The following is a 14,599-nucleotide window of genomic DNA, read 5'->3' as shown; positions in this document are numbered from 1 at the left end:
CGGCGACCCTCAGGAGATGAAATGGTGACATAATTTTCTAAATTTAGCAACCGTTCTATTTTTGTATTATGAAATACTTGAGGTTCCGCATGGGGAATGGGTTCAAATATAATGCTCAATTTATCACCACACATGAAGATTATTGAATATGGCATCCTTTATTTTAACTTATGACTGAATTTGCCAATTAAAAGTTCTTAGGTCGAAACAAACGGATTTCTATTCATAAGAAAAATAAATTTGGTTGTAACTGAAACCCCTGACGCTAGCAGTGTTTTTATTGGTCAGAAATAAACAAGCCAAAACATGAATGACTTTAGCAAATAAAATACAATAGAAGTGGATTTTGGTCTATTTTGCAGTTTCTAGGCAGTCGTTGATCTATCATTCACAGGTAATATGCTTTCTTTTTGTAATATTTTGGTGTTTTGCATAAGACTTATCAGTTTAAAAATTGCACTCAGAGTTGTCATGCAGTATTATGCTTAAAGTTGCAGATGCTGAGCACTCATTTATTCGTACCCATTCGTTTCGAACCAGGAAATTAATTTTTAAATAATGAATTCAACCAGTAGTAAATGGTTAAGAGACTTACGTTTTTAATCATAGCATTGTTAAAATGAAAATAATAATAAGCAATTTGATTTGCATTCAAAAATAAACTTATAGTTAAGATGTTGCTGTGGCATTAGATAAGCGAGCAGTGTTTTTATCTTTTTACCAGTTCACCAATCACTTTTTATCATGTTACCTAAATTGTGTTTTCTTTTATACCCTAGTTCTCACTTTTCTGATGTGATTTGCCTCATCAGTGTTTTTTTTTTTTTCACTAACAAGACAGCGCGCGCCATTCATGTCAGTAAACATGAGGAGTTGACATTAAACAGAGATAGATAGATAGATAAATTACAAGAAAAACAACATGTAGGTGTCACTTACCAATGCTGTTAGCAAGCACACACAGTACAGAATATTTTATTAAATTGATAAAAAGGTCAAATAACTGTCTTGAACAATAATCATATTGTGAATACATTTTAGCCAAATAAACATTTTTAAAGCATTTAAAAGCTATGATAAATGCTGAACGTGACCCAGGACCTAGTAAATTGGTTCAAAAGCCCACACAGGCATATATTTTGTATTGTTGATATCTTGCCAAACTCAAAATAAATATTATCTTATCATTAAGGATTCACATTGTTGGTATACAGTATATCTTTGATTGAGCTACTTTAAAATTTGATGATGCATATATTATACTATGTAAATTGTAATGCATTTTTACTTTCACACGTGTACCAATCTTTTGCCTGACGTCCTATACATTTTTAAAGATGCCGCCAAAGAGGAAAGCAGCAGGAAAGGCCAAAGGTGCAGGAGGCAAGAAGGCAAAGGTTGAAGAGGCGCCAGCTGCTCCAAAGACATTGAAAGATGCAGCAGCTGCTTTAAAGGCAGTAGACAAGAAAGTGGGTGGAAAGAAAACTCACAAAGTTGATAGCTTTGTGCCGTTTGCATCAAATTATTCGGTATGCGTTTGTCTGACTTAAATTAAGAATTGTGTATTAATGTTAAATGTTGTGCTTTTAATCATCACATATTAGTGTTATATCTTAAACTACTTACTTAATAATGCATTTACTGTATGAAAAATGTCAATTACTGATAACAAGATTGTTTACATGTATTTAATAGCTGAAACACAAAAATATTAAAAGATTGGTGATTGCTAAAATATTTACTGTGATCTACTATCGTCTCAAAGGGAAGAAATAGGGTGTTCTGCACTTTTCTTTCAAAGTTAACTGGGTATCATTCAAAGGAACCATTATTTTCGACATTTATTCATCCTTCTTGGTATATCAAAACGATTGTATAAATTGTGGTGAATCTTATTTGGAAGTAAGAGTGAATCAGTGTTTCAATGTTTTAAAAGTGGTGGACAACTGAAGTTTATTCTTAGATCAGAAAAACCACGTTAATGCTTTCTTGATCAGTTTTAAGCTCCATTGATGGTGACTCAAATGTCACTTATTGATATATGAGGGTTTTTGGTCTTCAGACATCAACTTTGCTTGTTCTATTCGATATTTCAATTTATTAACATTTCAGCAAGTGAAGCTGTAAAATTGACAATGACTCTTAAAATTTGGAAAAATATTCATTTGCAGCCATAACCATATGATGCAATTATTGATGTCACACACAATATGTCACAGCAAAAGAACATTATTGAAACAACGTACCTCATATTGTATCAGTCTTCCAACTGGCTTTTAATGTTATCCTAACATGTAATCCTGAATTAAAACAAAAATCTAGAAAAGGTTGAAGATTAATTTTAATAGTTTTAAACAATCAGGCCCTAAAAGTGCTCATTTGAGATAAAAAATTGTATTTCAATGTCTTAACGACATCTCCAGTATAGCAAGTGCTATCCATTTGGAACAGAGAGCCTTATCGATCATGATGACTTATCTTGTTTTTAGGTAGTGGATGACTTTGACTGCATGTTAAACCAGACCAACATTGGCCACAACAACAACAAGTTCTACGTAATACAGATGCTGCAAAATGGGACAGATTACTACAACTGGACCAGATGGGGACGTGTTGTAAGTGCTTTTTCAGGGTTTTACTTAAATGTTAAGACTTTTTCATGCTACTTAAGACATCTTTCGGCACTAAAAAGGAAGAAAATAATTTCTAAACATTGCGGAACATGCAAGGTCAAATTTCAGACTCCCTAAATCACTAGAAAGACGGCCTTCTTTGGGTTTTCTTTGCTAGTGTTTAAATAACACGTATTGTAAATTTTTCCCAATTTTAATGCATAAATCCTTGATGAATCTTCGAAATAAATCATCATATTTTATTAAAAATTACTTCTTAAGAGGCTATGTTTTCTTTTTCATCCAGGAAAAGTGCTGAAGGGTGATTCATGTCACTTTTCAGTGGCCTTTACCATTGAAAAATAAATAAGAATTATTAAATGCCCGTTATGTGTATGAACATGTATCTCACTCTCTCTGTTCCCACCAACAAAAAGAAATTACAAACAAAGGAGGCAATACAATAAGTTAGGCAGTACCAAAAATCTTAGAAACAGACTCATGGCATTTATTATTATTAAAAAAAAAATATTGACTAAAAAGTTATTGTTATGATTATCATCAACAATTAGCAGACTCAAGTATGTCAATGTCTTTTTCTTTTGTTTTCAATAAACCACTAAATTATCTGAGATTAAAAAAAAAAATCTTGTGTAAAAATAAATCTTGTGTAAAATTGATAAAGAATGGCAAAAGATAATATTTAAATTTCAGGGTGAGTCAGGCGCAAACTCTATGAATTTAGCAAGTACAAAAGATGCTGCTATCAAGGACTTCGAGAAAAAATTCAGAGACAAAACAAAGAACAAATGGGCAGATCGCAAAGACTTCAAACCTTGTGCGGGAAAGTATGCGCTCATAGAGATGGCCGATGAGGATGAGGATGAGGTGGATGCTCCAGTGAGTTTTAATATATCTATATTGTGTGATTATATATGTGGTTACTGCTAAAAGATGATAAGTTAATAGATAGAACATATGATGTCAAATCTTAATGATTAAGAATGGCGGAGTGAGCAAATCCTCCTTCCCCAGTTATTAAGATATAACATAGTAAGTCTTAGATAATGACATATTTGTAAACAGCAGACCAGGAATCAAAATTTGAAGCTGCATGATTAACGATTAAGCATGGTACTTATTGAAGACTGATGGGCTGATATATGCTATAATTCTAATTTGGCATAAAACTTTAAAATGGTGTTAAGTTTGGTGAGGGATTTAATTTGGGGACAAACAGCCAGGAAATAGACTTGGTGTGATTTCATTGCCGAGAACATCCCCTACCCCAGAGATTTTGACAATTTTTCCAGCCCCAGGGGTTAAAATTTGACAACCAAATTTGCTTTTTGTCTAAATCTCCTGTATGCTCTTATCAGGTTATGGCAGCGCCCAGTGCTGCGAATAAAAAGGTGGCAGCACCAAAGCTGGACAGGAATACGCAGAACCTGCTGAAGTTAATTTTTGATAATGACATGTTCAGAGATACCATGAAAAAGTTTGATATTGGTGAGTATCTCAGTCATGGAAATAAGGCATTCAAATAAGTTGCTTGCATGAAACAATATTTTGTAAAGCCAGAAAAGAGTACAGAAGACCTGCTAAAGTTAGTTTTTGATAATGACATGTGCAGAGATACTATTAAAAAGTTTGATATTGGTGAGTATCTCAGTCATGGAAATAAGGCATTCGAATAAGTTGCTTGTATGAGAAATTCATTTGTATCATGTTTGAGAGTACTTTCGTTGATACGTAAACTTCCATATCGAAGAGCGACCGCAACACTTAGTTAGTTCTTCTATAACTTCAAGTAGTTACCACAGTCTTGCGGGCATCCCTCGATATAGGAATTGGCATAACAGTTCTTTAATTACCATTGGAATGAATTTTACGGCTCTTCACTTATATCACACACTGTTTATTGAACATAATCCTTCAATACAGAACTCCTGCACCTCTCATAATTTAAATTATACCATCACACCACAGCACTCATGTATACCGGTAATCTCAATAAATCGGGTTGTTGGTACAGTAACTATTAAAAAGTGAAATATCATCTTCAGCAGGACAGATTTCTTGAGGTCAAGGGTACATTGAAACATACCTCACTTTTAAATGAAAAACATGTATTTATAGCTCATCAGAATTTGAGCAAAATCATTTAAATAGGTTGTGTGACTAACTGTTCATGTATCATAGCTTTAGTAGACAGAGTAAAACACATGCGTGATAGTGTCTGTCTGTTTTATGTCAACTTTAGAGACCTCATATTTATTTCATAGATGTGAAAAAGATGCCACTAGGAAAACTAAGCAAAGGACAGATTGCAAAGGGCTTTGATGTTCTTGATGATATCGAGAAGGAGCTGAATGCTAACAGAAGAAACAAGCTTGCGGAGCTTTCATCAAAGTTTTACACAGTTATTCCCCATGACTTTGGCCGGAAGGTGCCCCCTGTCATCAGCGATCTGGAGTCACTGCGGTCTAAGATGGATATGCTTTTGGTATGTGTATATATATATACATTATATCTATATATATATATATAGTAATTTTAGTTGTTACATCAGTTGGAATCACTATAAATAATCTTGTTTTGTTTCTTTCATCTTCACTTGGTGTTTTTAGGTTTAGTGCAATAATTATTATCTCCTAAATTCTTTGAGGTTTGCTGGTTGAATGTATTTATACCCCTGACAAACGAAGTCCGGTCTTGTCCGAGGCATTACTTGAAAATTATTGGATGGAATTAAATTAAACTTCATACAATGGAAAAGCACAATGAGTGGAAGTGCAGTGTACAAAAACCATAACTCTATTTCAGCTAATTACAGAGTTATTGCCCTTCGTTACCTTTTCTTGTCCGGAGCATAACATGAAACCTACTTGATGGAATTTATTTAAACTTCATGCGATGGTAAAGCACAAAAAGAGGAAGTGTATTGTACAAGAAACGTAACTCTATTTCAGCTAATTACAGAGTTACTGCCCTCTGTTACCAGTTATAACTGCTATATTTCATTAAATTTCAGAATATTTTTTATTTGATATCTTTCCTTTTCTTGCATATTTAAGCAAATCATATCCGTCAACATATAATGTAAAATTCTATGCTATTATAAGTTCCTGCTTAAATTTTGCATAAGTACCATGCCATATTCCGTCTCTTACCCACAGGTATTGGGAGACATTGAGGTTGCCCTGAGTCTTCAAAAAGAGAAGGATAAGAAGATGACAGAGACAAAGGGCGACTTGCTGCCCAATCCTATGGACATTAACTACGGTCTTCTCAACTGTGAACTGGAATACCTTGACAAGAAGTCTCCTGAGTTTAAGGTAAAGAGCATGCTTGATGTGTGTATAACATATTACATCCTGGTCAACCAATATAAAGCCGGTATTCACAATCCTTCTTTTCATAACTTATGTCGATTTCCTGAAAGGTTTATAACTTATGTCGATTTCCTGAAAGGTTCATAATTTATGTAATTTTCCTGAAAGGTTCATAAATTATGTCAATTTCCTGAGTTTCATGATCAAGTTAAAGGATATAAATGTGTTTTAGTTTTTCTCTAAAAGTATGTATTTTTATGAAAGTATACAGGGTCCTCAATAAGAACCAGATTGCGGCCAAAATGGATGGTTCAATTTGTTTTTTAGCTTATCAGAACATAAGAAAACTGGTCGGTAACATTTCTTTCTAAGATTGTTCAGCCCAAAGTAATTGACAACCCTGAGTCTATGAAAACAGTTATGAGATTATCTTTTAGAAAGCCCAGTTATTGCAAGAATTTCTCTTAAAAGACAATTTTGTTGTGAGATTATCCCTTAGAAAATGCAGTCATTGATGATAGTGTGTTGTGAGAGTACCTCTATTGTGAAATTATCTTTTAGAAGCGCAGTGATTAATGATGCTGTTTTACTCCTTAAATGCGTTTCGTTAAACTATGACGTAAATCAAAAAGTAAAATCTTATAGGTAAGCAAAACATTTTCAACACATAAATCCTTGACAAAAGTATAAATTTCTTTGTTGATTTAGGTGATAGAAACATACACGAACAACACTGGGGGAGGTTGGCGACAGGCAAAGATTCGCGAGGTGTTTAAGGTCTGCAGAGATGGAGAGGTGAGTGTCGTCTTAAGATAAAAATGTTGTATTTCAATGTCTTAGATCTTAACAAAAAATAATGTCTTTCTAGTCTTTTTTTATCATCAATACAGCCATAATGTAAATCTTTTAGGCTTGTGTTTCCCTTTTCAATTTAAGTCAAACAATGTACCTTAAAGTGATATTTTAATGTAATAGTTTGCTTTAAATGGTACAGGGGTATAACTTTAATACATCATTCAGACGAACATATTAAGCACATGCTAATATAAATAATACAATGAGAAATACATGGACAAGCCTAGAAGTCAGAAATTTAAAGATAAACCATGTTCTATAATTATAAGACTTATACATTTTCACTCTGATTTTCAGAGTTCCCGGTTTGCAGCCCATGACAAGATCACCAACCGTAAGCTACTGTGGCACGGCACAAGTGTGGCTGTGGTGGCGGCCATCTTGAAAGGCGGACTGCGAATCATGCCCCACAGTGGCGGGAGAGTGGGCTCAGGAATTTACTTTGCATCAGAAAATTCAAAATCATCCAGCTATGGTATGTTTGATAATGTTTCAGAGCAGTTTTCAAACATTGTCTGTACTTTAAAGTTTTTATGCACCTGTGAATCATGGCTTACAAACGGATTACTTTGTACACTTTCGTTTACAATTACAGACAAATTGTCCTTGTTCAAAAATCAATAACTTTTGAACGATTGATGTTGAATTTTCAAACTTGGTACACACTGTGGTCGTGTTCAGAAGATCACCTCTATTTATATTTGTGTCAAAGGTCAAAGCTCATTGTCATGGTGACTTTTACTAGGAAATTGATCCTGCTAAACCATTTTGGTAGTAACTGTAGAATCAGAAATTGGCCAATACACAGACCAGTCTTGTCCTTGACTTATTGCACACATTGAAAAAGCATAGACTGTAATGAGGGCTGTTCAAGAGATGAACTTTTTATGCCCCCGAAGGTGGGCATATTAAAATTGCACAGTCTGTCCGTCCGTAAGTGTGTCCGGCTCAATAACTCGTGTCCGGGCTGTAACTTTCCCTTGTATGGACAGATTTTAGAATAACTTGCCACATGTGTTCCACATACCAAGACGACGTGTAATGTGCAAGACCCGTGTTCCTACCTCTAAGGTCAAGGTCACACTTAGTGTTTATTCACAATGGAGTACTGCATATAAGGACAAAGAGCATAGGTTGTCGTGTCCGAGCTGTAACTTTCCCTTGTATGGACAGATTTTAAAATAACTTGTTTTAATAACTTCTAGCTTTATACTTAGATAGTGTTAGATGAGACAAAAACTTATATGTCCCTTTTCACCTTCAATAAATAAAATGCTAAATTTTAGCTGATATTTTTAAGGGAAGATTAAATGGCATGCCATTATTATGATTGTAAATCTACTATGTATTATTAATTTTCCTGACGATTTCATTAAATGAATGTCTGCTACAAGGAACAGTTAAATAGCTGTAAAGGCTAATATTGAAATTATCATGTTTTCAGTGGGGACTGTAGGCACAAAGGGCATTATGTTTCTTAACGAGGTCGCCCTGGGAAAGGAGCATCATGTGGACACGAACCAGTCGCACCTCAAGGCCGCTCCCGCTGGGTATGATTGTGTAATCGCACAAGGAAACACCGAACCGGGTATGTTGATTTTTGTTTTTTTATTACAGCTTTTGTAGAGTCAATGTGTTGTCTAAATATTTAGAACTCAAATCAGTTGCATCTCAAGGCCGCTCCAAGTAAGTATGATTGTGTTATTGAAACACAGATATTTGTGTGTTGATTTGTGTTTATTATCTTAGCTTTGGTAAGACTATTCGATTTCGTAGTTCCACTTGAAAGGTACAAATCAAGGCCGCACTGTGTCATTGCTGTAAGTTAAATTACATTGTCTCAATGGGAAGTGCACAAACCACTCACAACCTTAGAGGCTGCACAAAGCTGATATGGCTAATATGTCTAATCACATACCTGGTATTTCGATTTTTTTATGCTGGTAGTTTTGCTGAGTTAAGTGAATTTTAAATGAGTTTTTTATGTATACAATTCATAAATTATTTGAACAGTTAAGTTTACAGACAGAGATAGCTAACTACCTTCAAATACACTAGGATGAAGTTATTCATTTCGATTCTGGAGGTTGTATTCCAGTATCATACATTTATGCAGATTCATATTTAACAAGGACCCAGCCGAGTGAAAATAAAACCTGCAAATATCCGTGTGAATCAGATACAATGTTCTGGATCAAAACATAGTTCTGATAAGCCTTTAATTTTCCAATTTACTGGATTAAATCACATAAAAGACACGTTATACCATAAACATTTGCATTTTTATAAAGCCCTATTTTATTTCTTCAACCCTCATTTTATTATTGGTCAATACTTGTTATGACTTGATACAAGTAGAGTGGTCCTGGCAGTGAAGATCTAGGTTGAATACAAACAAAAGTATTTGGCCATATATGATGCTTGCAGTTTTATAATGTGTATAGAGTAAATACATGCTTGTTGTTACATTTTTTTGTAAAATTAAACAACCCTTATGCTTTAAAATTTATATTTTATTGGATTTTGATGATGGAAATTGCAAACAATAAATGAAAAAATCAAGTTCAAACAATTCTTTCTCAACCAATCAATTTCAGACCCGAAGAAAAACACAACACTGACATTTGATGGCAAGAAGGTGGTGGTCCCCCAGGGTAAGCCCATACCCAACCCGAAATGGGGCCACAGTCACTTTGGCCAGAGCGAGTACCTCGTGTACAAGGAGAGCCAGAATCGCATCAGATACCTCCTCCTCATGGACTTTTAAGGGAGATATCACTACATTTTAGGGGAGATATTTCTCCTCATGGACTTCTATGGCAGATAAAATTGCATTTATGGGGAGATATTTCTCCTCATGGACTTTTATTATGGCATATAAAATTGCATTATAGGGGTGATATCTTCTCCTTAAGGATTTAAAGTGAAATACCACTACATTTTAGGGGCAATATCTTTGTCTCATGGACTCCTAAGGGATATACATTTTAGGGGAGATATCTAAGGGAAATACCCATTACATTTAAGGGGAGATATCTACTCATGGGTTTCATGAGGCAAATACCACTACATTTTAGTAAAGATATCTATTCATGAATTAATAACAGAGATTCCACTACACTTTGTGTAATATTTCACTACATTTTTTTGGATAATTATATTTTCTCTTCATGTTTCTTTAGATGCCAATATTCTTAAGGGAGATATCTACTCAATGACACTATACAATGTTACACATAGTTATGTAAACCTTCAGGGCATTTTAGTAAGATATCTCCCCATTGTTAGCTGCGAGTGATGTATTGTTAGAGGCACTCAATTGTTCTTGTTATAATATTTTCCACAGGGTAAAACACTATTGATAATTAGTCCAATGTTGTTGTTGTAGTAGTAACGTTGACACCTAGACTCACATGTGTGCCATGCTAGATTTGTAGTGATTGTAAGGTGTAAGAGTTTAGGCTGGAGACATGGAATAAAGAATGTAGAAGTTGGTATTCAAAAACTTATAAAAGCATTCCTTTCATACTTTAATTACTTAAAGAAATAGTTGTAATGGTTTTCTATTGCACTTTTTAAGGATGCTTGTCAAGGCATTTCTTATCAAATAGGTGTTTGTTAGCTCAGTAATGGCATTTTATTTTAATATTTTGGAATACATGTACTTATGTTTAGGTAGACTTTTCTGAAACAAAGAAACTAGCTGTTATAGTTTGTTAACTACTGACTAGGTTTATTATAGGTGTTATAAGACATTGAGCCCGTTATTTGAGATAAATAGTTAATACAGTCCAATCTTTAGTTTATCATTTATGCTGTAATTTACTGTAAGATTCTCATCTATTAAATCATTTTGATAATCCGTTATGTGATATTTGATTGCGAAATTGAGTAATCAAAGAAACTGACTTCACAACAATCAAGAATTCAAAGTATCCTTTGTTTTGAACAACTGATATAAATGCTATTGGTAGAACATTACCTGTGTGTATTTTTAGTTCTGATAAACTTTTGTGTAACTATTTTATTTATGCTTCTATTTTTATTATTTTTTTATATTCAATTTTGAGTCACTCTTACAATTTTACCCTCTATTGTACCCCCTATATTAATACTTTTAATATCCTTATATTTTTAAAAGTTTATTGTTATTATCCTTCTTTTGAGTCTATTTATATGTAATGTTGTGTTTCTTTAAGTATTGGATTGCAATAAAAAAAACAATAATGAATTTAAAAAAAAAAGAGTTATAAAACCATGAAAATCCTGCAAAAAAAATATTCATTCTTCATCACTTCCCCAATCATGGCCCATGTTAGCCTGCCGTTTTATGATATTGTGTTAATGATAAATGTTAGTGTTTTTTAATAAATGTTCGTGTTTTTTTATTTGGTTGTTGTAAATTGTTTACTTGCAGCTGTGTTAGCTTTCTTTTAACAATTTTATGAAATATTTTGTGGTTAATTATCTGTGATACCTTTCTTTACAACTCCAATTTTATACAAGCTTGAAACAACTGTATATTCAACATAGTTTATGTGTGTAACTATTCTTTTAAATCGAACAAACAATGTATGCAGTGATTTTATATTTTGATGTTTTGTCTGAGAATGCTTTTTTATATATATTATTATCATCATGCCATTCCCTTGTTGATTTATCTAATCATTTTGAAGTCATCTAAATTAATTAAAGGAATTTATTTTATGTGACCAGAGATTTTAATTCTTTTTAACCATGTTATTGACTACTTGTTTACGATTTGTTTTTAAAATTGTTTACACCTTAGTCAACATTAGTTCACTTACATAAATTGAAAGTATGTGTAGTTCACTTAATTTCCATAGAGCATTAGTAATAAAAATTGAGAAAATATTTTCTTATTGTTTTGATTTCACACAAGGAATTGATTCCTTAATGTCAACTAGATCTGCGTGAACTTGTATGGGATACGAAGTGGGTAAGTGTTTTCAAACCCTTCAAAGGAGACATATATACTATACTATGAAAACGCTCTCCAAATTATGATTTTCTGTCCAATGGATTACATTTCTGTACATCAGATGACGTTTCTTTACATTGGGTAACATAAATGTCCCTTGGGTAACATTTCTATCCATTGGGTGTAACATTTCTGTCCATTGAGTAACATTTCAATCCATTGGGTAGCATTTCTGTCCATTGGGTAACATTTCAATCCATTGGGTAGCATTTCTTTCCCTTGGGTAAAATTTATTTCCATTGGGTAGCATTTCTTTCCATTGGGTAACATTTCTTTCCATTGGGTAGTATTTCAATCCATTGGGTAACATTTCTTTCCATTGGGTAGCATTTCAATCCATTGGGTAGCATTTGTAGCATTTCTATCAAGTGGGTAATATTTATATCCATTAGGTTTTACATTTCTATCCATCGGATAGAATTTATATCCATTGGGTAACACAGTCCACTGGAGAACATTCATATCCATTGGGTAATATTGGGTAAAATTTCTATCCATTGGGTAAGATTTCTGTCCATTGAATAACATTTCTATGCATTGGGTAACATTTCTGTCCATTTGGTAGCATTTATGTCCATTGGATAACAGTTCTATCCATTGAGTAGCATTTGTATCTATTGGAAAACATTTCCTTTGGATAACATTTCTGTCCATTGGATTAATCATTTCTATCATTTGGGTAACATTTTTATCCACTGTGTAACATTTCTATCCATTGGGTAACATTTTCATTGGGTAACATTTCTATTGGGTAACATTTCTGTTCATTGGGTAACATTTCCATTGGGTAACATTTCTGTTCATTGGGTAACATTTCCATTGGGTGACATTTCTGTCCATTGGGTCACATTTCCCTCCATTGGGTGACTTTTCCATTGGGTAACATTTCTGTCCATTGGGTAACATTTCTGTTCATTGGGTAACATTTCTATTGGGTAACATTTCTGTTCATTGGGTAACATTTCTGTTCATTGGGTAACATTTCTATTGGGTAACATTTCTGTTCATTGGGTAACATTTCCATTGGGTGACATTTCTGTTCATTGGGTAACATTTCCATTGGGTAACATTTCTGTTCATTGGGTAACATTTCCATTGGGTGACATTTCTGTCCATTGGGTCACATTTCCCTCCATTGGGTAACATTTCTGTCCATTGGGTTTAACATTTCCATTGGGTAATATTTCTGTCCATTGGGTCACATTTCCCTCCTTTGGGTGACTTTTCTGTTCATTGGGTAACATTTCCATTGGGTAACCTTTCTGTCCATTTGGTAACATTTCTGTTCATTGGGTAACATTTCTGTTCATTGGGTAACATTTCCACTGGGTTACATTTCTGTCCATTGGGTTTAACATTTCCATTGGGTAACATTTCTGTCCCTTGGGTAACATTTCCATCCGCTGGGTAACATTATGTCCGTTTGATAAAACCTGATCTCACCAATTACTTGGTGTCTATCCATTTTAAAAACAATGTGCGCTGTTAGCGGATTTGTCACTTATAACACGAGTGCTCTTAGCTCAAATGTCAAACTTTTTTTTTTGAATTGATGTAAAGCAGTGGTCGTTAAGTGATGTTTGAAATTTTAGCCTTATTTATGATCTCAACAATTGGATTAACGAGCTCATGAAGGAAATAGAAGCTATCTCCAAACCAATTACGGATAAACTTACTTGTATGAGTTTGTTAGACCTTAAGGTTACACACCACCATTGTTTTTCCCTATATAATTCAATGTAAAATTATAATTTTCAGACAACATTTAAAGGCATTTCGAGCGAATGCAGGCTATGATAACCACATATATTCTTAAAGTACAAGCTTTAAATTACATTTTAAGCCAATAAAAGGGGGGGGGGTCAAGTTATTCCTAAGAAAAATCACTCCACTTGAAAAACAAACTCTAAAAATTGCACCGTCCGCCATGACAGTTCTTCCAAAATGACCTTTCAACTATAGGGCAGCGGTTTATGCTTTAATCTCTACTCTAAATGATAAATCAAGCAAGAATAGATACTTAAGGTATAAAAGTTTCAGGAATAATGATAGTTTTGATTTACAGTGTATTGAGCATGTGAAAACATGTCTATCAATCATAAGAACATTTTTTTTATTGAGAATTTTCCACACAACGGAAGTACATATGACGTAATGGTGACGTCATTCCTTAAGTTATCTTTAATTCATGTTTTGCCTTCATTAATTGATTTGAAGACCTCCCTCCCTAATTCAATGAATAAGATCAACAAATGGTTGCCTGCAATAAGTATATAACGATAGCAACAAATGGTTCGGACATCTCTCCAATTCAACTGAAATATACCTCGTCTATTTGAGTGTATGTAGATTTGGCGTTCCATATTGACATCCATTGTTTTTGCCCTCTGGGTATTCCAAATAATTCACAACTTAGTTGGTATAAATGGTAGTTTAATTACATAAATGCAACTTGAAGAAAATATATCACTTGGTAAATGTGGAAACTGTAGTTGTGTTTCGCCAACATTGTTTGTTTATCGTAGTTTATTAAGGTCTTTCCGCGCGCATTAGCTACAATATGTACAGCAAAGGGAAGTAACCGCTGTATGGAGTCAGTACAATATACATTCGGAACTCCTCGGCCATTTTATCGAAAACAACCTCGGATGTATGCCGGTACATCAGTTGAAGTAGTTCGTAATTTTTTGAATAATATCATTAATTAAATGTAGGGTTTACGAGTTGTATTAATTGATCTCAGTTTTAATTGATTGCCAGTGAAGTGTTTTACTGCAAACATAATTAAGATTCCC

At 33.7% G+C, this 14,599-nt stretch overlaps 1 protein-coding gene across 1 annotated transcript; it reads left to right on the top strand.

The window, feature by feature from the left end:
- The first annotated feature begins 287 nt into the window (after positions 1-287).
- LOC128215781 (protein mono-ADP-ribosyltransferase PARP3-like) lies at positions 288-11,665 on the top strand. The gene is made up of 11 exons (XM_052922349.1): positions 288-394; positions 1,338-1,529; positions 2,490-2,615; positions 3,327-3,512; positions 3,992-4,121; positions 4,898-5,118; positions 5,792-5,950; positions 6,656-6,742; positions 7,100-7,277; positions 8,247-8,390; positions 9,400-11,665. The coding sequence occupies exons 2-11, from the start codon at positions 1,338-1,340 to the stop codon at positions 9,567-9,569; spliced, it is 1,593 nt and encodes a 530-aa protein (XP_052778309.1). The 5' UTR covers positions 288-394; the 3' UTR covers positions 9,570-11,665.
- The last annotated feature ends 2,934 nt before the right edge of the window (positions 11,666-14,599 follow it).

This window comes from Mya arenaria, chromosome 14, assembly GCF_026914265.1.
Source record: "Mya arenaria isolate MELC-2E11 chromosome 14, ASM2691426v1".
Lineage (NCBI taxonomy): Eukaryota > Metazoa > Mollusca > Bivalvia > Myida > Myidae > Mya > Mya arenaria.
This window is presented reverse-complemented; position numbering and strand designations above follow the sequence as displayed.